Source organism: Panthera leo, chromosome B2, assembly GCF_018350215.1.
Source record: "Panthera leo isolate Ple1 chromosome B2, P.leo_Ple1_pat1.1, whole genome shotgun sequence".
NCBI lineage: Eukaryota > Metazoa > Chordata > Mammalia > Carnivora > Felidae > Panthera > Panthera leo.
The window spans coordinates 150,637,171-150,661,979 of NC_056683.1; the positions used below are offsets into that span (position 1 = coordinate 150,637,171).

The 24,809-nt window shown below is 47.4% G+C and overlaps 1 protein-coding gene across 3 annotated transcripts in view; it reads right to left on the reverse strand.

Moving 5' to 3' along the window:
• WDR27 (WD repeat domain 27) overlaps positions 1–24,809 on the reverse strand; it is a 153,532-nt gene that overhangs the window by 126,952 nt on the left and 1,771 nt on the right. For 2 of the 3 annotated variants that reach the window (XM_042940322.1, XM_042940319.1), the window contains exons 2-8: positions 16,274–16,418; positions 15,855–16,050; positions 9,918–10,059; positions 5,503–5,627; positions 3,316–3,429; positions 2,048–2,099; positions 465–535 (exon numbers count right to left, since the gene is read on the reverse strand). In XM_042940322.1, the coding sequence (XP_042796256.1) occupies positions 465–535; positions 2,048–2,099; positions 3,316–3,429; positions 5,503–5,627; positions 9,918–10,059; positions 15,855–16,043 (693 nt within the window). In that variant the 5' untranslated portion in view covers positions 16,044–16,050; positions 16,274–16,418. Of the gene's footprint in view, positions 1–464; positions 536–2,047; positions 2,100–3,315; positions 3,430–5,502; positions 5,628–9,917; positions 10,060–10,251; positions 10,271–15,854; positions 16,051–16,273; positions 16,419–24,809 lie in introns of those variants that run through there. The other variant, XM_042940320.1, reaches the window with a different exon arrangement.

Genomic DNA, 24,809 nt, shown 5'->3' on the forward strand with positions numbered 1-24,809 from the left:
CGGAGTTAAACTGCAGGCCGTCCAGCCAGCGTGGTGGAGGACTGCCTGGCGTGGGGAGCCCCACACGTGCGCTGACCGGAAGTGCCTGGATGGGGGTGTTTGGTTATTTCCTAATACAGTATCCTGCCCAAATTTTCTCCACAGCAACTGTGTAAGAAGAGAACAGAATCCATACTTGGGGAAGCACACCTGAATGGCTCACCTGAGAAACTAAATTCTGAAAAAAATCAAGTATCTTCCAATTTTTCAAGCTCCATAAAGCCGGCTCTTCACAGGCTGTGGGTGCGTGCGAGTGAGCCCCACACGATGCCACGGCCCCAGAAGGAACAGCTCAGCTGCTGGGGTCAACGGTGTCTTCAAACCAGAAAGAACACACGCGCACGTCGGAGCAGAGACCTCTCTGCAGACGCTCGTGCGGTCACCGTCACGTTTGGAACTGAGATTCCAGCCTGCGGTCCCCTCACCTGCCCGTCTGCACATCCCGCCACCAACTGCTTGCTCTTTTCATCCACGAGGAGACTCAGGAGCGGGGAGGCTACAGTGGGAATACGTAAAAATTGAGCTGTAAATATTTAAACTGAAAGCTATCCAGGTTTTACTTACACATATTTTTAGTCAAGTCTGAACTATCCTGAAATAACTTCTTCACCAGCAAATAAAAACCTTAAGTGCAGACACGTTCTGAGAACGTGTGTGAGGGAAGTAGCGACACCGCCCACCAGAAAAAGGCTGGGGGGGGGGGGGTTGGGGGGGAAGCTTCCAGTCCAGGTCGGAGCCAACGGACCAGTCTGTTCAAAGCTCTCCCACACGACCGATGCCAGGCAGCCCCACACCCACACCATCAACAGCACTAGTGCCCAATAGGCATTAAACTTGCAACAGGAATAAAATCGTGGGTCTAGTCAGGAAAACGGCAATTAAATGATGCCTACTGTTTAAATTGTTGCCTAGCATGTGACATTTAATTTAAAACTTATTCTGAATCTAAACTGTCAAGAATTCAGAAGGAGAATTAAAATAAATGGGACATTTAAAAACATCGTATGCCCGGGGCCCCTGGATAGCTCAGTCGGTTGAGCATCCGACTTCCGCTCAGGTCATGATGTCGCTGTCCGTGAGTTCAAGCCCCACGTCGGGCTCTGTGCTGACAGCTCGGAGCCTGGAGCTGCTTCAGATTCTGTGTCTCCCTCTCTCTCTGCCCCTCCCCCACTCGTGCTCTGTCTCTCTGTCTCTCAAAAATAAATAAATGTTAAGAAAAAATTTTTAACCATTGTATGCCCTACATAAACTATAAACAATATGCAAAATCAAGTTTGTAATTATTTTCTTGACAGTCAAATAATTCCACATAATTAATTTCAGGAAAAGAATTCCAACATAATTCTAAGAAACGTGCTTTGTCCCTGTGATTGACAAACGTATTCAAGTTGTTAAAACATTCTGTTCCACACACGGATGAGTGGCACCGGGAAGAATGCTGAATCCTTTGGTAAATATAGCAGAAACTGCACCAGATCACAAGGCACCTGCACGTTGGTTAAGCTGTTTTCACAGGACTCATCCCAAGAAAGGGACCGTCTTCTGTTAGTTCTCTGCCCCTTCCCCCATGTGAAGTAGGAGACGCTCAGGGTGCTGGGACAGCAGCCCTGGAGGCGGAGGGAGGCAGAGGGCACCGCAGGCCAGGATGGCACACTCTGCAGGGACCTGCCGACACATGCCGGGGACCCACCGGTGCACAGACAGTGTGAGGAGGGCACAGGATGGCCTGCAGCGCAGGACCGTGCAAACTCTGCCCGACCACACGCTCGGCCCGTGGGGCAGATGCCTCCTGCAGAGGCCTCATGGATGACGCTTCCAGAAAGCACACAAATGCTCAATTTTAAGTTAAAAACTTCGGGAAATGTGCCTGTGAAGTGAATCCTAACGCTGTGTAGACGGGTGCGACACAGCTGCTCGTGAGGGGCACGGAGACCCTGGATGGGGCGCGTCCAGCCTACAGAGCGGCACGCGGCCCGCCGACAGAACATCCGTCCGCAGGTCCGGTCACCTGTTAGCACTGCTGAGCTGTACAGTGGTGATCCCGCGTGATGGTCCCAGACCTTTGGAAAGACACTTGTTTTTTAGAGGAGGTCCAATTCTGCCATTTAACACAGCGTGGACTAATGCTTCTGCTCAATTACAAATTAATTCACGTGAATGGTTACCTAAAGGAGAGAATAGTAATAAAACAGGCACATAAACAACAAAACCGTAGCAACACCATGAAAGGTGTCAGAATCACAGGGGGAAAGCTAGCATTTCCAGAAATAACAATCTGTGGGTTTGGGAAGACCCAAGACGAGGCTGGAGACGTTGCCAAGAAGAGGTGTGAAGGCCACAGTAATTGGTACCCTGACTAAAAGTACACGTTTATTTTTTCGGGCACCCTCCAGTGCTCTCCAAACATCAGCTCCCATTCTCCGAGCCCCCGTGAGACAATGGGCACCCTCATGTCCATCTTAAAGACAGGAAAAGTGAGGCACAGCACCGCTCATTCATCACCAGCAGCTGGAAGGACTGGGGCTGAGCCCAGCCGGCCTGCTCACAGCACGGGAAACAGCACCCGTGAGGCCAATTCTACGGGGCAGAAACTTCCAGAAGACAACAGAAGTATTTTCCGTCTCTCTCCTCTGTCACTCTGCAGATGTGCATAGATTACCCTCAACTTTTCTTCCAGTCACCATGGAGAAGTCCTCACTTGGTCAATAAGATAACAGACCTAATACCGGCCGGCTCGGAGCCTGATGGGAGCTTAGCTGGCATTTTAAGTTCTTTCCTTCTTGGGGCGCCTGGGTGGCTCAGTCGGTTGGGCAGCCGACTTCGGCTCAGGTCATGATCTCGCGGTCCGTGGGTTCGAGCCCCGCATCGGGCTCTGTGCTGACAGCTCGGAGCCTGGAGCCTGTTTCGGATTCCATGTCTCCCTCTCTCTCTGCCCCTCCCCTGTCCATGCTCTGTCTCTGTCTCAAAAATAAATAAAACGTTAAAAAAAATTTTTTTAAGTTCTTTCCTTCTCAACCTCAGTTTAGTTCTGACTGAATCCTCTGCTACCGGAAGATGCTTCTTCTGCTCTGGGCCCTTAGGAAGTAACATGGAAGTAAATTTGATGTTCTAGCTCCCGAAGGCCCTGGATTTGAGGAGGAGGGGCCCGCAGGTAACCCAAGCCCAGCTGGGGACGTTGGGACACTCCTGGCCGACACAAGAGTGTATGTGCAGGGACCACAAACCAGAAAGTCCTTCTAGAAAGCATCTGAAGTATCCCGGTGCCCATGCCCTTACCTTAAAGCTTCTGTCTTCAGACACTGAAATGATGATATGTGTTTGCCACGGACAGAACTCAGCTGCAGTCACGGGGCCCCGGTGACCCTCCAGCACAGCTAGTGTAGACCGGCTCTGGGAGAGTTTGTGAAGGAAGATCAGTAACTGAATGTTCTGGTAACTCTTGTTAAGAAGTTACATACATCTCACAGAAAATGGTTTCTGTTAAAGTCTACACAATTCCCTTTTCCAAATGTGAAAAGTGCTTGTATATAAACCTACAAGTTCAAACTCAGATGGCTGAGCTGAGAGGGAAGGAAGCAGAGGCCTCCCGGGGCCATGTGCACGGCAAGTTTAGAGACAAGGCTAACTGGGGCCGATCCAGAACAGAGCCAGGCAGCAGGAAGGCCGGGCTCTCGCACCTTCCCATCTACACCGTGGGCTGCCCTGAAGCCACCCTCCGGTGCCAGGACTTCCCAGAACAGCCCTGCAGGGGTGGGGACGGCGTCTTGAGATAACAGGACAGCGTGTTCATGCTACCACCAAGCTAGCCTTCCTCCTAAGCCCCTGAAGCCTGTTACAACCAGGCAGCCCCAGAAGACAGCGTCACAAGCAGGAATCACATAGCACGGCCGAGGGGTGCCGGTGCTGTTCACCTGGGACTCCGGGCACCTGGGGTCAGGGCTGCTCTTCAACCCCTACAGCATCCGGTCAGACAAGATCATGTCCCCGCACACACATGCGGGGAGCACACACGCAGCCGTATCCACACAGCGACTTGACCAACAAGCAAGCACTTACACTGAGAAGACGTTCCCAGAGCGACCAGAGACCCCTGTGCGGCACGGCCACTTCTGCCTCTCGTCACCAGACGGGCCAAAACAAAGGGCGAGGTAGCGATGTGCACAAGAACAGGCTCACTTCCAGACTGGACGGGAGGACATACGCATTCCTGCTGCCTCCAACGTCCGTAACACGACACTGTCCCAAAGAACACCCCGTTTCCTCTCAGTACTTATGGTCGTGGCTTACGTTAGTTTAAGTGCTCGCACTCGTTTAAAGTCTCTCAGAGCAAGTCTCACAAACCGGGCCCTCCCTAGTGCTCGGGGAACGGTGCTACCACACCCCAGGTTCGTGGGCAGCCCGCACTCACCTCGTACGGGCCGCTAAGGAAGGGAGAGGGCAGCGTGGGCCGGCCGGTGGAGCCAACACGCGCCACCTCCCTGCTCGCCCGCGGGGTTGACACCTGACTCCGGTCCCGCATCTCTGCTTCCGGGACGGACAGGGCTCTCTGCCCTCCTGGCTCGTCCCACAGGGGCGGTGAGCCCCGCGTCGCCGAACAACCCCCAAAGCCATTCTGAACCCTAGGACACGTCCCCTCACCTGTGACTTCACCGACAACACTAGCCCTTTGTGGGAGCCTCCATTTCACAATTTGGCCAAAAATCACTTGAACGCAGAAATGGACACTCTGGGCCCCAAACTGCCTAGCACACAGAAAGCCCGCCATCAGCTGATCCTCGAGTAAGATTTCATGCCTAACGTTCTCCATAACCTAGCGTTTTTTAAGTGGATGTGGCAAAAACATTCTTCATAGGCTAAGAGCTTTGTTAACTGCACTCATTTGGCAAAGAGCAGCCAAGACACAACACCAGGCCTTGGATGATCTGTCCCCAAAGTCTCTGGCAGACTAACCCTGAGGAAACAAGAGGCCTCCTTCGACCCCCCCCCCGCCCCACCCCTGCTCTCTTACACCTGGCTGACCCTCCAGGGTTCCCATTTCAGAATCAGATGCGAGACTTGAAGTCACCAAGAGGAAGGGGAGACACGGTCCCTTACACCCATCCCAGTGAAGAGATAAGTGAGAAACATCCAGCTCCCGAAGAAAGCAAGTTTTGTAAAAGAGACCAACGAAAGCGGCACTCTGTGAGGGCTTTGAGAGGTCCGCAGAGGAGGAGGAAATGAGAGAAACGAGGTCGGACCGAGCGCCCTCACTCAGCACCCTGATAGCCGGATTCCGTGCACAGGTTTCCTAACTGGCCTGAAACAGCAGTAGCTGGTTCAGGGGGCTTTTTCCCAGCACAAGACAAACACGTGTTTTCCCTCGCTTTCCCTAACCTCCTGACGAAAATACGCCCACGTGAAAATACTGTCAATGAGAGGCGGGCAGGGCCCCAGGGAGGCCCCGCCGGCAGACGCGGCACCCACCTCGGTATCCAGCATAAAGATTTTATTCCCGGCACACACCGCAGCTGCTCGGTCGTCCGGGCTCAGCCTCAAATACAGCGCCTTCCCCAGAAGGGTGCCCAGGACGAGCCCTCGAGGAGTCAACCCTAGAGGGAGTTTCACTGTTAGTGTCAGGCCGTCAGAGTAGCCCACGAGCCACAGGGAATCACCGACCACGCAGCCCTCTCTCTCTACGTGATGCGGAGTAACAAGGACTCTGACGCGACGTTAGCTCCTCGACGGTACTAAAAGCATCAAGTGCAAACAGTCCTTCTGGAAGTATGCGGAACGCAGGAACCGTCCGTCGGAAGATGACTCTGTGCCTTTGCAGATAACAGGGCTCTGCGAAGGCTGCACGTGCGAACGTGCGGGGGTCACACAGAATGGCCCACGGTCCCGGTTCGTCCCTCCCTCCGTGACCACACCTGCTCCAGGCTTGGCCACGCGAGCTGCCCGGGCTCGCTCCAGACAGGCAAAGGCACAGGGCGCCCATCCGAGCCTCCGAGACCCGCCCACGCCACGAGGACGTCTCCGGGCAGGCCTGTGGGGCCAAGGCAACGACACAAGCCAGCCCGCGGCTTCAAGCAGGGCCCCTCGGCCAAGCCAGCACCGGGCAGCGAGGACTCAGCACCACCAGGGCTGGGCCATGGGACTGAGGCTGCTTGCTGTCCAGCAAGGTCATGTCAACAGCAAGACCCCGAGCCTCCAGAAAGGGAGCCGTGCACACACCACGTGGGAGTTCTAGTCCGGCCAGGCTAATCCCATGGGTCCGCTCCACAAGTATCTAGCAGGCACCGATGCCACCCCTGGCATCTCTACAGGCACTTGGGATAGACCAACAAACAAAACCAAGTCCCGCCTTCGTGGAAAGCTTACCCTGGGGTAGGAGGTGGGGGCACTTAGACACCAATAACCAAAATATGTCAATGAATTACACACAGTGCTAGAAGGAAGTGAACACCGTAAGAAAAAGCAAAGCACCAAAGGGGACTGGGGTCCAGGGTGGTGGTCAGAAGGGCCCACGGCAACGGAGAATTGGATGTGGCAGAATCAGCAGGGATCCTGAGATGGCCCCGGGGGCAGGCCACCGTGCCTGGACCATTCCCTGAAGCTGGGGGTAGAGGTAGGGGTCCCGTAGCTTTGTCGGGAAGGCCCTGGAGAGCTTTGGGCAGCGGTGTGACGCATTCAGACTCCAATTTCGCAGGGAGCCCTGGCTGTGGAGTTGAGAGCAGAGCCCTGGGACAGGACTGGGACAGAACGGGGGGAGCGGGAAGCGCCAGCACAATGCGCCAGTGAGTGAACCCGCGGGGCACGGTGAAGGCAGGTGTGAGAAGCGTCCACGCTTTGCACGTGTTCTGAAGGGAGAGCAGACGGAAGCCGTGGGTTGGGAGGACGTGGAGGCGAGGAAGGAAGACAGGACACAATGCCATGACTTCTGACCGGAGCGGCCGCAGGGAAGGCTATGGGAGGCAGGTGCGGGAAAGGTGGTCAGGACGGGTAAGCTTCAGAGCTACCAGCTGCGCACGTGGGCGCATCCAGGGCAGTTCACACCCGAGGCCGCAGTCGGGACCGAGGCCTCGGCGAGAGCACAGGTGGCAGCTGTCAGAGCCTGGCTGTCATCAAGGAAGTGATTTTTGAGGGGCAACAGGTAAAGCCCCTGTGCCAACGTTAAGAGGTGGGAGAGTGGCAAGGAGCCAGCAAAGGAGACTGAGGACAAGTGACCAATGACGGAGCACTCCAAGGTCCCAGGCCGTGTGCCGTTTCCTAAGTCCAAGTGCAAACACAAATCGCTCTTGGACACGAAGGTACTGTAAGTGAGCATGCCTTCTCCACGGGCGCAGAAACCAAGCCTGGCTGCGTTGCACGGTCCAGGCCACGGGGGCACAGGCAGCGGCCTGCGGCTTCTGAGAACCGCCCCCCCATCCCTGCAGCGAGGGCAGAACGAACCCGTTCCGGTCCCACTGCCGCAGCTGAAGACACAAGAGCAGCCCAGGCACACCCACCAGGCTGAGCTCCGAGTGAGCGTGCAGGGCCCAGCTTCGACCCCCTGTCCATGCAGTGGACCACGTGTGTCAAAACGTACAGGAGGTCTGCAGGGCGACTTAAAAATAAACCTTGGGACACAGCCCTTCCGACACGGAAGGCTACTTATTGACAAAGACCCGTACGGGGAACAAATCACTAACCTGGGGTTCACTGTACAGATGTGTGTGCGTGCCCTGTGTACACACGCTCACGTGTGTACACGTGCTATACAACATGTACATGTATGTGAGCGTTCTGTTTATGTACATGCGTGCATGTGCTATACACACAGGTACACGTGTGTATACTTATGTGCATGTATGCACATGGTAGATACACGTGTACATGTGTATACGTGCTGTGTGCTTACATACACAGGTACATGTGTGTGCTGTATGCTTACATGCATGTGTGAGCATGTGCTGCACACACAGGTACATGTGTGGTGTGTGCTTACTACACGTGTGTGCGCTATACACACAGGTACATGTGTGCGTGTTGTGTGGTGATGCACGTGTGTGTGCACGTGCTATACACGTAGGCACATGTGTGTTGCTATTGCTATATTCACATGTGTGGTATGCACACGTGTATGCATACACACAAATGTACATGGGTTATATACTTATGCATGTGCTGTGCACACGTGTACATGTTCTGTGTACATGTATACTCGTGTGTGCTGTATACATATGTACATGTGTGTGCATGTGCTCTATGTGTGTACTATATGCACATGTGTCTATCTACATATGTGCATGCATGTCTATGTACTGTGTGTATGCATGTGCATGCACATATGCATATGTGCTCACGTATGCATGTAGTGTGTAGCATGCACTGCGTGCATCAATGTATATGCACTACATATTTGTGTATGTCTGCATATACTCTGTGTGCATGTATACGTATGTTATAAGTGTATATATGTGCACTATACGTATACATGCATGCCTGTATGCACATCCCTGCATGCATGTACTATTGTATCTACACATATGCATGCATTATGTACTATGTGTGTGCATGCATATGTATGTGTGGACTATCTGTGTAGGTGTATGTGTGTAGGTTTACATGTGCGTTGCCATATATGTATGTACATGTGTGGGTACTACATAAATATCGAATATGTGCACTATGTGTGGGTGTGTATATATGTGCTATATGTGCGTACAAATACTACGTGTGTATATGTGCAGGTGTGTATGTACTATTTGCACGTGCATGTATGTTACATGTGCATGTGTGTATGCTATACGTGTATGTGCTTTGTGTACGATGTGTATCGTGCATGTGCATGCCACGTTTATATACGTGTGCGTGCTCTATGTGGGTGTGCCATGCGTATGTACATTCATGCATGCGCTGTGCTTGCGTGCACTATGTATGTTCGTGTACTGCATATGTATGAGCACGTGTATATACTATTTATGTGTATGTGTGTGTGGCTACGTCTGTACCACGTGCGTGTGTATCACAGAAGTACGTGTGTGTGTGCTGTGGTGATACACTGATATTGCGCTCACGCTACAAGTTAAATGAAGTGAGGTCTTCCATTCTATTACCTGCGTTTTATACACACGGACATATACTGCTATCATGTACACGGTCGCCTCAGGTCCCCTGACGCCTGTTTGGAGTAGTCCTACGGATTCTCAGTGTCACTAATCACATAACGTTCACACTCCTTACCGTGGTCCTCACCTAACTTCTCAACTTCATTTGCTCAAGCTCGAATGTCCCCATGCTCCCACCCCGCGGGCTCCCTCTCAGCTCTTCAGACAGGTCAGGTTCCGCACACAGAGGGCGGGCCCGCGCGCACACGGCCGGCTCTGCCGGCAACGCCGCTCCCACGTGGCACGGGGCCACAGTCCGGCACCGGCCCTCGCTTGCGTCCAGCTCCTCCTCATCCCCCAGCTCAAAAGTCACCTCCCCAGAGATGACACCACGTGGACGTGTCCTGCCCACGTCCTCTGTCGACACCTTGCCTTTCTCTGCTGCACTCCCCACAACCGACAACCAGTTACTTGCCTATTTGAAATATGTTTCCCTCCCCTCACGGTCTCTGTAAGGAAAGAACACTTCAGTTGCCTACCTGTTTTCAGAGGTCCAAAAAAATCACAGATATCAAAATAAGGAAATACGTAAGATTAAAACTAATGAGCCTATCATATCAGATCCACACACGGCAAAAGTCAGCACATGTGAATGCCTGGTAAGCTTCCCACACAGAACATCCAGCTTGGACACCCAGTTTCAAGGTTAAAGGAGTCAAAAATGCTCCCAAGCCCCCGTATGTTACCAAGTCTATTTAAGGGTGAGTCATTCCCTTTTATACTTTTTTAAATGTATTTTAAGGGTTCATTTACCTAGAAGCACTTTCTGTCTGCACTCATCCAGACTCCACAACATAACATAATCCTGTGATGCGGAACAGATGAGAAGTGGACTCACTGTATTTCCAAATGTCACAGCAGTGATCGGCTGACGGTGTCCTCTTAGGATTAGAGGCTAACAAAGTTAACAAGAAGAGAAATATCATCAACTATAGAGAACACTTAAAGAATAAAGGAACATAATGGCATAACCTCAAACCTAAGAAACCAAATGGCTTGAATTTTTCAAATATATTTCTTTCATACATTCACTCATTAAAATTCCTGTTAATGCACTATTAAATTACTGTCAGGTGAACCATCTTACCATTACTCAACATCGTGGATCACACGCACTAGTAAAATGATACAGGTCACCTCACTCTTCCACTTCCTCATCAGTCATGAATTAAGCAAATGTGTGTCGCGTCCCTGCAGTGTGCCACAGAGGTCCTGCTGTGCTGGACGCTGAGGAAATGAGAAGGATCCGCAAGAGGAGGGGAGCGTTCCGGTCGCTGGGAGACGAGGCACATTTACGAGGCTGCTGGTACAAGCGAGAAAGGCGATGGGGCCACAGAAAGCCTGGGCAAGTGCAACACCGTGACGAGCGTGTTCACAGTTCTGAGCAAGCATGAGGAAACCGGAAGCCGGCAGAAACGTGCAAGCAGGGGAATCTGTGACCAGACTTGTAACACTGCTGCAAGGATGGAAGAGGGACGATACTGGGGACACAGTGAGACCAGACACTCCAAAGACAGCACAGTAAAGGCCTGAACTAGGGTGACAGGGATGGAGACGGGGGCAGACAATGAACCAAAGACTCTGTGACCAACGGGCATCGCGAGATAGAAAAGGGACAAGAGCAAAGGTAATCAGTGTTCGGGCTGAATTCCTAGGGGAATGGGGCATAAGGAAGATGGCATGGAATCAGGAAAGATCAGAGGTTGTCTGGGCTGTGCTAAGGGAGCTCCTTTCGAGCTGACAGCCAGCACACAGTAGGTGCTTTGACGTGAGGGCCATCACGCAAACAGGAGGACCTGCTCATGGCAGGCCAGTTCATCTGTACCAACCTCCTGATGAGAACGACAAGAAAAACTGGCAAAATTTGCAAAAAAACATCTGGATGAGCAAGATAAGGCACCAGAGAGCAATGAAAGCAACAAAGAATTAAGACCAGAGAAGAAGGAAACTGAGAGAAGGGATCCAGCACAGGAGGCCATTCACCCGTGAAGACTTCTACCAAAACGCAGCCTTCTGACGATTCCGGTAGAGGCCATTGAAAGCTGAGATACTCACGGGACTAGAAGCACAAACGTGGCGTAATTAAATGCATCATTTTCAGGTACAAACAGAATTATCTTATTGGGAGAAGGGCAAAGAATTCCACTGCCTGCAAAGTACCTCTGAGAACAGAGTTAACAGCCTTAAGGTGAGGACTCCATGCGTTTTTTTTCCTTAAAACACCACATTTTAAAACACTGCTTTAAAAAAAGAATACAGCCCACTGCAGTGGGAGGGAAGGGCATGTTGCCAAACGCCCAGGGCTAGAGTAGTGACCCAAAGGACCAGGTCCAAGGAGGAGAGGTGAACGGGCCATAGAAGAGTGCTCCCAAGCCCACCTCCAAGTTCTCATAATCCCTGACTGGCTTAGAGCGACTGGAAATTGCCAGTGCCCTCCTCACCCAGCCAGCCATCAGAAGCAAACATAAATTATCTCTGCAAGAAGTTAAGGTCATCCAGAGCCTCAAACCAGCTGTGCATTTTTTTTAATACAGACTGTCTAGCAGTCGATCAAAAAGAATCAGGTACTCAAGGAGTCAAGATCATTCAGTCAAAAACCAAGAGAAATACATACCCATGGAAAACACCTACTGACAAATCATCCAGATGGCCTTGAAACAAAACCAGAACCAATCCAGATTGCAGAATTACTAGATAAGGACATCAAAACAGTCCTAATTCTATTCCATATGTTCAAAAGGTTAAATAGAGATATAAACAATCAGTAGTTAATAACCTTCCAAAACAGAAAGCACCAGACCAAGATGGATCCACTGGTGAATTCTACCCAATATTTAAGGAAGAAATTTTACTAATTCTCCAAAATCTCTTTCAGGAGACTGAAGAAAGAAAACAGAAAACACTATTTTCAGAGGAAACAAAGTAAATACTTCCTTACTCATTCTATCAGGCCAGCATTACCCTAATTCCAAAACCAGACAAAGACATCACAAGAAAAGAAAATTAAAAATCAATATATTTCATGAACATAGATCCAAAACTCAACAAACATTCAAAATATTAGCAAATCAAACCAAATAATGTATAAAAAATTATATACCATGACCAAGTGAGATTTGGAAATTTATTCCAAATATGCAAGGCTGGTTCAACATTTGAAAATAATTAATCCATCACATCAACAGGCTAAAGAAAAAAAATCACATGAAAATATCAAAAATGTAGAAAAAGCATTTGACAAAATCCAATAGCAATTCATCATAAAAACTATCAGTATAGTAGGAATAGACGGGAACTTCCTCAACTTGGTACAGAGTATCCACAACATAACAAAAGCTAATGTATTAAATGGTGAGAAACTATAAGCTTCCCCACCAAGATTAGAAACAAGACAAGTAGGTCCCCTTCACCACTCCTTTTCAACATTATACTGGGGGTCTTAGCTAATGCAATAACAATAGAAAAGGAAGTTTAAAGGTATAGCAACCGAGAAAAAAGAAATAAAACTTTGTTCATGGATGATATGCTCACCTATGTAGAAAATCCAAAGAATTGGCAAAAAAAAAAAAAAAAAATTAAAAAAAAATTAAAAAAATCTGAAACTAAGAATTATAGCAAGCTTGTAGGATACAAAGTTAATACACAAAATTCCACTGGTTTCCTATATACCAGCAATAAATAAGTAAAATTTGAAATTAAAAACACAATACCATTTACATTAGCACCCAAACAAACGAAATGCTGAGGGACAAATCTAGCAAAACTGTGTAAGTTCTCTATGAGAAAAAATAAAACTCTGTTGAAAGAAACCAAAAAAGTAAATGAATGGAGAGATATTCCATGTTCATGGATAGAAAGACTCAATATTATCAACATGTCAGTTCTTCCCAACTTGATCTACAGATTTAATGCAACCCAATCAAAATCAACAAACTGATTTTCAAGTTTACATAGAGGCAAAGAACCAGGATAGTCTCATGATAATGAAGAAGAACAACAGAATTGGAGGACTGACACTATCTGACTGTGAGACTTACTATGAAGCTACTCTAATCAAGAGCAGTGGTATTGGCACAAGAAAGGAAAAATAGATCAATGGCAGAGAAGAGAGAGCCAGAAATACAGTCAACTGAATTCTGACTAAGGAACAAAGGCAATACAATAGAGAAAACTGCAAACTCCTAAAAAATAACACAGGAGAAAATCTAGATGACTTAAATTTGGTGATGACTTTTCAGATAAGCCACCAAAGGCATGATCCATGAAAGAAAGAACTGACAGGCTGGACTTCATTAAAATTAAAAATTTCTGCTCCATCAAAGACAACACCCAGAGAATAAGAAGACAGATATTAAATGGTGGACAGACATCATTATATATCTGCCCAAATCTATAGAATGTACAACACCAAGACTGACCCCTAAGGTAAATGGTGGACTCTGGGTGATGATGATGTGTCAATGTAGGTTCATCAGTTGCAACAAATGCATGACTCTGGTGCAGGGTGCTGATAGTGGGGGAGGTTGTGTTTGGTGGGGTTGACACAGGGGGTATATAGGAAATCTCTGTACCATCCCCTCAATTTTGCTGTCAATCTAAAACTGCTTTTGAAAAAACAATAAAGTCCTTAAAAAAAAAAAAAAAAAGGTAAAAAGTAGCCCCTAAAAAGAAAAAGTGTAGCCAAATTTTCAGAACAAGAAATATTACCAGGGATAAAGAAATGTCACTTCATAACATTAAGAGTGTCAATTCACCAAGAGACTATAAAGATACTAAACATACATGTGCTTAATGACAGAGCTCCAAAATACACGGAGCAAAACTGATGGAAGGAAAACAGACAAGCTACGTCTAGCCACAGACTCCAATACGCCTCTCTTAATAAGTGACAGAACCAGAGGTCATGAGTAGAAGATGCAAAGAACACGATCAAGCAATGTGACCTGACATTTACAAACAGAGATGGGCAAATATTCACAGCATTTTATCTGTAATACTCAAAACTGACAATATCCTAAACGCCCACCACCAGGAGAATGAATAATAAATTATAGTACATTCACACAAGGGAAATGTTCTCAATACTGAAAACGGATGAACCACTGATACATGCAACGAAGCAGGTAACTTCCAAAATAGTCATTCTAAGTGAAAGATGCCAGACACAAAGAGTATGCACTGTCTGATTCCACTGGCATAAAACTCTACAAAACGCAAACTAATGTGAAGTTTTTATTTAGAATACATAAAGAACTCCTTCAGGTCAATAGGAAAATGACAGATAATCCACCAGAAAAATAGCATGAAACTGAACACATGTCACAAGAGAGAAAGTCCATATGGCCAATACTTTAATCATCAAAGAATTGCAAATTACAAATAAGTACCCTGACCCTCACCAAAAGGCCTAAAAGTAAAAAGACCAAGTACAGGCGAGGATGTGAATCCACTAGAACTCTTACACACCCTTTGACGGAGTGCAGGCTGGTACAACACTCTGGGAATCTCGGCATTATCTACTAAACTAAATGTACACATTCAATGCGCCTCGGCAACTGTACACACGAGTGTACCAAAAAACATATACAAACATGCTTGTAGCAGTTGAAACATGGAAACGAAACAGATCTCCACCAATAAGGGAAAGGATTAAGTGTGGTCTATCCATGCAGTGGAATACTACGCAGTGATGAAAACGAGGACGGGTCCCACGAACCTAACAGTGAATCAAGGAGTCCGGCATGATGCACGACCCCACTCACACAGAGTTCCAACAGGAGCAAAACCAGCATGTGGCACCAGGAGTTGAGGGAGGAGAGAAGGGAGCACAGGCTGAGAGGAGCCTGGATGTAGCTACCCAGTGGTGTTCACCTTGTTACAATCGCAACGATGGCACGCAATATCCGGGACACGTTTCTCTGAGTCTTTCACACCTCACTGAAAAAGTGAGAAATATCAAGCTGGACATCAGAACGTAGGCCCAATTCATCAGCATAAGTTGTGTTGAAGAAACACAGAAAAACCTCTCATAACTCAATAGGAAAAAATCAAACTATAGATATCTCTTCAATGATGATGAACGACTTCTACTCGTAGTAAAGTGAGTGCCAGTAAGGTGGCAAGTTAGAGGGGCTTCTCAGGCAGACACAGCACTGAGGCATGTGCGGTAATCATCGGCCTCCAAGCCCAGAAGCCCAAAATGAAGATAAGGATTATCCCAATACCAAAAATGCTGATAGAATTTACTTTTGCATTTTGTACAACGAAACTTGCTTTTAAGAGCACTGAGATAATTACACTAGTCATGGAGTAATCTTTGAATGAAAACTCATGTCTTTAAAGCTGTCAGTTTGATGTGAAATATTCTGCAATAAACGTAACAAACTTCCTTAAATATGCTATATCTAAAATCCAGAAAAATTCACCTTATCTTGATTAAGATGAACCTTTTCTTGCTTATATTCTTATTAAAGAAAAAATTTCTTTAATAAAGTGATTCTAGGCAGTGTATTTTCTAAAACTCAAAAATGAACACAGCAGTTTTGTTTTGTTGACATTCTCCTCCCCTGGCTGGTGGCTGAGTCCGCGGAAGGTAGCATCACCCAAACAGCATCAGAGGGACGGACAGGTGACCGCGAGGCTCTTCAAGTCCCTGGACTCATCAAACAACACACAAAACTTTTTAGGTACCTGGTAAGAAGGGTCCTTGGTGCTCCACACGCAAAGTTCGTTCCCATCTAAAGGGAAAGCGCAGAACCACAGGCCACAAGCAAGCTGAACATGGGACACGGGCTCCTTAGATTCGACCAGGCACCTTTCTGTGACCGTGTCACCGACGCAGCCGTCACCAGTGGAGAAAAACCCCTGTGGCTCTTCCATCCTCAATCTGAAAACGCAGGGACGCAGAAGACAACAGAGGGGTTGATGCGTTACACAGACGACAGTCTGTCTACTCACCATGATGAGTGTGATCACACACACAGCATGCCACACCCGCTTACTCACCTCCCACACCACACCCCCAGGAAAAAGAAGGGATTACTCAAAGTCCCGAAGGTTCTGTACACACAACAGCTCACTCCTCCCCGGGGCTTCCAGATTAAACAGACCTTGATGCAAGTCCCCCTCTTCCTACTCGACAGTCCTCGCTCAGCCTTGCGGAATCTGCTTCCACCACCGGAGATGGACAGAACCACACCTCACAGAGGCTGTCTGGGACAGCGTGGTCTGCAACACGTGGGCCCAGCGCTAGCACTGAGGAGGATTCAGAAAGTTACCACTGAGACTGATTACTGTTACCGATAACTGAGATACTAAATCGTTTTCCAAATTTTCCAAGCAAATTGGTGGTGAAGTGTAATATGAATCTATATCTCCTACTGCCCACCTTGGATCTATTCAACCGTTTCACAACGCTGACCAGGTCACCCCTGCAGAGGCAGAATGCAGGGCTGGGGTCAGGCCCCTGGGCGGCAGTCCTCCTGCTGTGTGATGCTGGCTCAGACGCACGGGTGTTTCCAGGACCTGACTAGAAACCCTTATTCTACCATGTATAAGGCCAAGATACCAGGCTAGGGGGGAAGTATAAGTGACAAAGTTCTCAAAGTACAGTCAGAGGACTCACACTCCATGATCTCCCATATAACGAACGTTCTTTCTTATAACAAATAAGAGGTGATTTTTAAAGGCTTGAAAATTGTGCAGTATTTGGAAAAAATAAAAACATTTTGAATATATTAATGCACGTTCTTCCCCAATTCATAAACTTTATTTATTATTCTTGCAATTGCCAAGACACAGCAGGCAGTTTCATATAAAAAAATAGCAAAATGTTTCAAAGTTACCACAATTTGCTTTTTGGGTTTTATCATTTTGAAGCACCCAGTCCCTAGCACAGTGGCCGGCATATAGCTGGTCAGGAAAGAAAGTGTCCCAAGTGGATGAAGTCAAATTACCATGTAGCTCCTTCCACTGCTTCCCCAAAGCATAAAGAAATCTTAAGAAACAGATGAAAGAATATATTAAACATTACAAATGTTTCAAAATCTTAAGAATTCACCCACTGACTGGATAAAGAAGATGTGGGAGACAGACACACACACACACACACACACACACAGGACTATTACTCAGCCATTAAAAAGAGAATGAGATCTTGCCACGTGCAATGACACGGGTGGACCCAGAGAGCACAATACTAAGTAAGATAAGTCAGTGTGGGAAAGACAAATACCGTATGATCTCACTCATCTGCGGAATTTGAGAAACAAAACAAAGGAAAAAACAGACCGAAAAAACAGACTCCTAAATACGGAGAAGAAACCACTGGTCACCAGAGGGGAGGTGGGTGGGCGACGTGTGACAGGCAGAGGATCAAGAGCACACTTGGGACGAGCACTGAGAAAAGTACAGAAGTGCCGAATCACTCTATTGCACACCCGAAACTAATCTGGCAACGTATGTCAGTTACACTTGAATAAAAAACACTTTTAAGAGAAAGAAGCACTACTTCGAGTAAAATATTTACATTTTCATGAGAATTAAAGACATAAAATTTTTAAAAAAACAAAAAAGAGGGGCCCCTGGGGGGCTCAGTCGGTTGTGCGTCCGACTTCGGCTCAGGTCAGGATCTCGCGGTCTGTGGGTTCGAGCCCCACGTCAGGCTCTGTGCTGACAGCTCGGAGCCTGAGGCCTGCTTGGGATTCTGTGTGTCTCTCTCCCTCTCTCTCTGCCCCTAACCCACTCACATTCTGTCTCTGTCTCTCTCAAAAATAAATACACATGAAAAAAAAAATTTTTTTTAACAGAAAAGAATCTACCCATTCTACCAAAGAGTCTACCAAATAAGACTGTGATTAAATCCCATCTTATTTCTTCAACATAAACTTTTATAAACCAAGAACGGTCTTGATCTCTTCCGTAATCCCTATAACATTCAGCACCATTAGAGCAAATCATAGCCATCTGTACACCAATGTACAGTTTAAAAATCATTTTTCTACATATTAACATGCAGATTTGGGTATATCAATAAATACGTGATATCATTTGATACTTACAATAGAGATTTAAAGTTGTTAAATGTTTTTTCCCATCTTACAGGTGAAAAAATCAGAGGGTTAGTAAGGGTTAGATGAAACTCACTAGTGGCATTGCCACAGTGGGAACTCACATTTCTGACTCCTCATTGGTGGCACCTCTGCCATGGCACACACAGAGCAGGGGCCACAGGTGACTTCACAGCTCCACTGACCTAAGAAAGCAGCAGCGGCAATCTGTGCAGGGAGCAGCGTGGGTTCACGGTCAAACAGATTTGCTCGGGAGATGCCGGCTCAGTCACTCACTGCTGCTCTAAATGGCTTGGCGTCTGTAACAACGCCCACTCCACCTGCTGGTGACCGGGCTTGGAGTAGCCCCCGGACAGCCTCTCAGAAGGGCTCGGCCACCCCGGAACCCACTCATTCTATCTGTGCTGCCTTGAGAGTCACTAGAGGATGCGTGTGCTCCTGCTGGCCTTTCCTTGGACAGAGCTGCAGTCCCCTTGGCCTTGGGCTGCCGGCCATCCTAACTTTCCACCCCACAGGCTGCTGGAAATCCCTGCTGAGGCAGGAACCCCTGGACGGAACTGGAGCTTAACTGGAATAAAGGATGAAAGAATGTTACCTTCAGCTACATGAAACAAATCATTTTATTTGTTCAGGGACAACTACATAACCATTTGGGAAATAATAACAAAAACAATTAAATTTCAGACAGATTGCCCATTATAAAATACTATCGAAAATTCAAAAACAAAAAACTAGTGATAAATCTGTAAAAATAAAAGGAAAGAATTAACATCCTTAATATTTGAGAGCTATTATACAGAAATAAAACCGCAATAGAAAAAGAATACAAACTACAGAGGAGCAATAAAAGGCATCATATGAAAACCTTACAGCAAACATTATACTCAGCGGGGGAAAACTGACAGCTGTTCCCCTAAGGTCAGGAATAAGATAAGGATGCCCACTCTCATCACTGTTATTCAACATAGTACTAGAAGTTGTGGCCACAGCAGCGGACAAGAAAAAGAAATAAAAGGCATCCAAACTGGTAAGGAAGAAGTAGAACGCTCACTATTTGCAGAGGACACGATACTATATACAGAAAACCCTAAAGTCTCCCCCAAGAAACTAGTAGGACAGAAAAATGAATTCATTAAAGTCACAGGACACAAAACTAATGTACAAGATCTGTTGCATTCCTCTACATGAAAGCAGGAGAAAGAGAAATTAAGAAAACAATTCCACTTATAATTGCACCAAAAACAATTAGGATATCTAGGAATAAACTTAACTGAAGAGGTGAAAGACCTGTCCTCTGAAAACTATAAATAAAACACTGAAGAAAGATATTCAAGATGACACAAAGAAATGGAAAGACATTCCATGCTCACGGACTGAAAGAGCAAACATTGTTAAAATGTCTATACTGGGGCACCTGGGTGGCTCAGTCGGTTGAGCGTCCGACTTCGGCTCAGGTCATGATCTTGCGGTCTGTGAGTTCAAGCCCCGCATCAGGCTTGTGCTGACGGCTCAGAGCCTGGAGCCTGTCTCAGATTCTGTGTCTCCCTCTCTCTCTGACCCTCCCCCATTCATGCTGTCTCTCCCTGTCTCAAAAATAAATAAATGTTAAAAAAAAATTAAAAATAAAATAAAATAAATAAAATAAAATAAAATGTCTATACTACCCAAGTAATCTATACATTTATGCAATCCCTATCAAAATATCAAACAGCATTTTTCACAGAACTAGAACAAACAATCCTAAAATTTGTATGTAAACGCAAAAGACTCCAAACAGCCAAAACAATCTTGAGAAAGAAAAACAAAACTGGAGGCATCACCATTCTGGACTTCCAAGTTACATCACAAAGCCGTAGTAATCAGGACAGTATGGTACTGGCACAAAAACAGATACATAGATCAACAGAACAGAATAGAAAACCCAGAAATGGACGCAAAACTATATGGTCAACTCATCTTTGATAGAGCAGGAAAGACTATCCAATGGAAAAAGGACAACCTCTTTAACAAATGGTATCGGGAAAACTGGACAGCCATGTGAAAAATAATGAAACTGGACCACCTTCTTACACTATACACAAATATAAACTGAAAGTGGATTAAATACCTAAATATGAGACCTGAAAGCATAAAAATTCTAGAGAACACAGGCAATAACCTCCTTGACATCAACTGTAGCAACTTCTTTCTAGACACATCTCTGGAGGCAAGGGAAATAAAGCAACGATAGGCTATTGGGACTATATCAAAATAAAAGGCTTCTGCCCAGTGAAGAAAACAATCACAAAACTGAAAGACAGCCTACGGAATAGGAGAAGATATTTGCAAATGGCATATCTGATAAAGGGTTAGTATCTATCCAAAACATATAAAGAATTGATAAACTCAATACCCAAAACAACAAATAATTCACTTTAAAAAATGGGCAGAAGACACGAAGAGGTATCTCTCCAAAGAAGACATCCAGATGGCTAACAGTCTCATGAAAAGATGCTCAACATCACTCATTACCAGGGAAACACAAATCAAAACCACAATGAAGTACCACCTCACACCTGTCAAAATAGCTAAAATCAACAGCACAATAAACAACAGGTGTTGATGAGGAGGCAGAGAAAGAGGAACCCTCTTGCGCTGTTGGTGGGAATGCAAACTGGGTACTAGGTATTTACCCAAAGAATATAAAAACACTAATTCAAAGGGATAGCCAAATTATGGAAGGAGCCCAAGTGTCCATCAATTGATAAACTGATAAAGATGTGGTGTATATATACACAATGGAGTATTACTCCGCCATAAAAGAATAAAATCTTGCCATTTGCAATGATGTGGATGGAACCAGAGTGTATTATGCTAAGCAAAATAAGTCAGAGAAAGACAAATACCATATGATTTCACTCATGTGTGAAATTTAAGAAACAAAACAAACAAGCAAAGGAAAAAAAGAGAGAAAGAGAGACAAAGCAAGAAACAGACTATTAACTACAGAGAACGAATGGGTGGTTACCAGAGGGCAGGTGGATGGTGGGATGGGGGAGACAGGGGATGGAGATTAAAGAGTACATGTATCACGATGGAAAAATAAATACATAAATAAAAGTATTTTTGTAATTAAAAAAATAAACAGGAACAATAAGTTCACAAAAGGATTCATACCGGTGCCCAATATAAAATATCATCAATGCAGACTTTTTCTCATTCACTGCTGGTAAGACAATAAATGGACATGAGCTTTGGCTATTCGGCAACGTGTATCAAAATGTTTTAAAAGGTACATATTCTTTGATTCAAAAATTTCCATTCCATAAACTTAGAACAAGTAAATCATCGTACATTTCCCAAAGTAGCATTGATTACAACATAAAATGCAACGACAGTCCTTACATTCAGTGGAACACAGTGTTGACATTTAAAAAGATGACATTAAGACAGTTCACTCTGCACATGGGCGAGAGCCTTTTCAGCGTAAACCACGGAAAGCTCAGTCTAATCCAACCTGAAGAAAGAGAACTCTCTGGAGGGACAGACCTTTAACTGGAAGGTCTGTGCAGGACGCCACGCAACAGCCCGAGCCAGCCCGGCCTGGCCTGTCGGCCTGCAGCTGCGTGTGTCTGTATGTGGGCTCCAGTTTCCACTTTCTGCTGCCACCTGCTGGCAACATGGTGGCCAGCGGCCCCCACGGCCGCCCTCCCACGCTCTGGTGCACCGGGAAGAGCGGCCATCTCTCCCATCCGACCCCGTACACGCTGTGCGAGCCCGGGCCGGTCTGGGCCACTTCTTGGCCTTGACTTTACCACGTGATCAGAGGGATGAAACCATGCTGACCGGTCAGCCTGAGGTGTCACGGACCGTGACCCCTGTGGCCAGGACAGGGAAGAGCGGCCATCTCTCCCATCCGACCCCGTACACGCTGTGTGAGCCCAGGCCGGTCTGGGCCACTTCTTGGCCTTGACTTTACCACGTGATCAGAGAGATGAAACTATGCTGACCGGTCAGCCTGAGGTGTCACGGACCGTGACCCCTGTGGCCAGGACAGGGAAGAGCGGCCACCGAAGCAGGCTCAAGTACCCCTGCCAGAAAAGGAATAGATACTGAGGAAAAAAAAGCCATGTGCATTGAAGTCCCTGTTAACATTCAGATGTTCAAGAAGGATGAACTTCTATACAATATGTCCACAATAATAAATATAATAATAAAATCCACAAATACAAAACTTATATTCTTCAGAAGACACCACTCAGTGAGCGAAAAGACAAGCTGCAAAGTAGGAACGATGAGCAACTCTTCAAGCTAAGCGTATCCAGAACGTACAAAGAACTCCTACAGATCTTCAGCCAGACAAGCCAGTAGAAAAACGTGCAAAAGCCACTGGATGAAAGATCTCCAAATGGCCAATTAACTGGAAAAGATGCTCATCCTCGCTAACTACCAGAGCAATGCCAGTCGAAATAAAAAATGAAAACCGTACACCCATCGGGATGGCTAAAATCAAAAAGACTACGAGAGGGACACGGTATTGACGAACTTCCAAACCCTCAGGAGGAGGAGTGTCAGCTGAAGAACCACGCAGAAAAACGGACCCGGGGCCGGGTCTCTCTCTGCTGGGCGCGCGCACTGAGAAACAGGGGCCGCAGAGCAGAGTCCTCAGGGTGGCACTCGGGCCTCCACGCCGGAGAGCGCCTGATCAAGGGGGCGCGCTCGCGGCAGCAGTCCGCTCCACCCCGATGGCACACATGCGCACCCTAGGTGACCGCACAGCGTCCCGCTACGCGAGAGCGTCTGGTCGGCCTTAGCTCGTCGGCTGGAAGAGCTCAACGCACACGTTGGGGAGGAGAGTGGCCGCCTGTGGGAAACAGGCAGGTAGCGATGACGACAGGGCCACAGGGCTCTGGGATGCTGACAGCACGCGGCCCACACCCGCGGGGTGACCGCCTGCACTCACTCAACACCAATTCCCACCCCGGACGGAGGTCTCTACCTGCACTGCTGCCACGTGGGCAGCCTGGCATTTTCCTGCAATTTCCTGCAATAAACACGCACTGCATGTGGGGCACCGCCTTCCCTGTTCGGGCTCGATTACCCATAGGGTGCTGGCTGCTGGGTCACAGGAAGCCAGCACGTTCTCCTTGAGACTCACCTGTTCCCAGGCCAGGCATCCTTACCTGTTCCCATGCCTCGTCCCTAGGCAGCCTGAGGGGAATTTAGTTACCTAAGGAGCTCCCTCTGGGCCACAATCAAGGGATGACCAAACCAGGGGTATGATGACAACGGCAGCTCAGCCGCTGCCCACAGCTGCCCCTCTTTCTGAAGAGGGAGAGCAAACTCCTGGGCCCGGAGCTCATCCGACACCACAGCTCCAGCGCCGTTCATCGTCCCCTCGTGACTCCGTTCATTCCTCGGATTCGCTCCTCCCTCAACAACACGGGTGTGAACTGCACGTGTCCACTTATACACAGATTTTTTTTCAGTAAATACAGTACAGCACTGTAAACGTATTTTCCTTATCATTTCCTTAATAACATTTTCTTTTCTCTAATGACTTCGTTGTAACAATATGGTACGTAGTTCAGATTACATACAAAATGTGTGTCAACTGTTTATGTTGTGGGTAAGGCTTCTACTCAACAGCAGGCTGTTAGTAAAGTTTTCAGGGCGTCAAAAGTTATACACAGATTTTCAACTGCATGGGGGGTGGGCATCCCTAACCCCCACGCTGTTCAAAGGTCAAGTGTATATACATACACACACATGTAAGAGTATATAACCGATTAACGTCTAGCTCTGGGAAAGGGAAAAAACGTGTCCTAGTACCTCGTACGTGTTAGGTATTCAATAAATATTTGAATTGTTAAAAAGGAGACAGCAGGACCTAAACGTAGTCAGTGTGCTAAACCCCATCAGCAGACCAAGACTTAACACCTAATCTAACTGCAGTCTCCATCCCCAGGAACGTAACTGCTTACCACTCAGCTCGGAATTACCTGGTCAGCTCCAGTGACCAGATTTGATGTGCCCCACAGACCCCATCCACTCCCCTGAGGAAGGCGACCTTGCCGGAAACAACGCGTTCTCTAATAATTTCCTTTTCCACCCTCCCTTCCCCCCAGCTCCGCAGCGCTCCTCTCCATTGCGAGATGGGATGCTGCCCGACTCAAGCACCATGAAACAGCCAGTCTGGTCTTTCAATCTACTCAGCCGAAATCTGTTAGGTGCCGGACGTGGCAGCCGTGCTGGGGTGTGGAGCGCTCTCTGACGGCAGCGGGACGAGGACACGCACAGGCGTGGTACCCTGCGGCCACAGTGAGTGCCTGTCCCGGCTCCCGAGGGCCGTGGGTGCGCTCCTGCGGGTTCTGAGCTCTGCTCTCTCCGTGCTGAGCTCCTCACCTAATTCCATTTCCACGGTTCCCCACTTGGTCGGAATCCCTCCCCAAATTCTCTCCCGACTCTGCCCGGATCCCACACTGGGAACTGCTGGTGGTACCAAACTGGGTCCAACCTAAAAACCTGGACCCAGTTTAAGCTGGCCTGGGTCCAGCACCAGACCCCAGGCGAATAACATTTTGTAGTAAGTAAAGGC